The sequence below is a fragment of the Penaeus monodon genome, chromosome 15, assembly GCF_015228065.2.
Source record: "Penaeus monodon isolate SGIC_2016 chromosome 15, NSTDA_Pmon_1, whole genome shotgun sequence".
Taxonomy (NCBI): domain Eukaryota; kingdom Metazoa; phylum Arthropoda; class Malacostraca; order Decapoda; family Penaeidae; genus Penaeus; species Penaeus monodon.
This window is the reverse complement of record NC_051400.1, coordinates 27494145-27494446: the sequence shown is the minus strand read 5'-3', so window position 1 is coordinate 27494446 and position 302 is coordinate 27494145. Positions and strand designations below refer to the sequence as shown.

The following is a 302-nucleotide window of genomic DNA, read 5'->3' as shown; positions in this document are numbered from 1 at the left end:
TAAAAGAACAGGATAAAAGATGCATAAATGAATTTGAAAAAGATTATTACAAGGAAAGAAAGGAAAGGGAAAGACACAAATATTACTCAGAATACTACCATACAGAAGAAAAAGAGAGGAAATATGAGACAGAGAGAGAACAATATTCAGACAAGTTGGAAGGTAAATATGGAGAAAGGAATGAGAAAGAATTCAAGAAGAGAATTAAAGTTGAAAAGGATACAGAGGATGGAGAGCTATCAAGCTCAGAATCAGAGAGGAGGGGCAGCTCAGATGAAGGAGAGAGCACCTGGACAGACCGC

At 37.1% G+C, this 302-nt stretch overlaps 1 protein-coding gene across 1 annotated transcript in view; it reads left to right on the top strand.

The window, feature by feature from the left end:
- Nucleotides 1-302, top strand: part of LOC119581874 (U11/U12 small nuclear ribonucleoprotein 48 kDa protein-like) — a gene marked incomplete in the record, with an annotated part of 23705 nt that overhangs the window by 22900 nt on the left and 503 nt on the right. Inside the window, 1 exon segment of the mRNA XM_037930030.1 lies at nucleotides 1-302. Coding sequence (XP_037785958.1) covers nucleotides 1-302 — 302 coding nt within the window.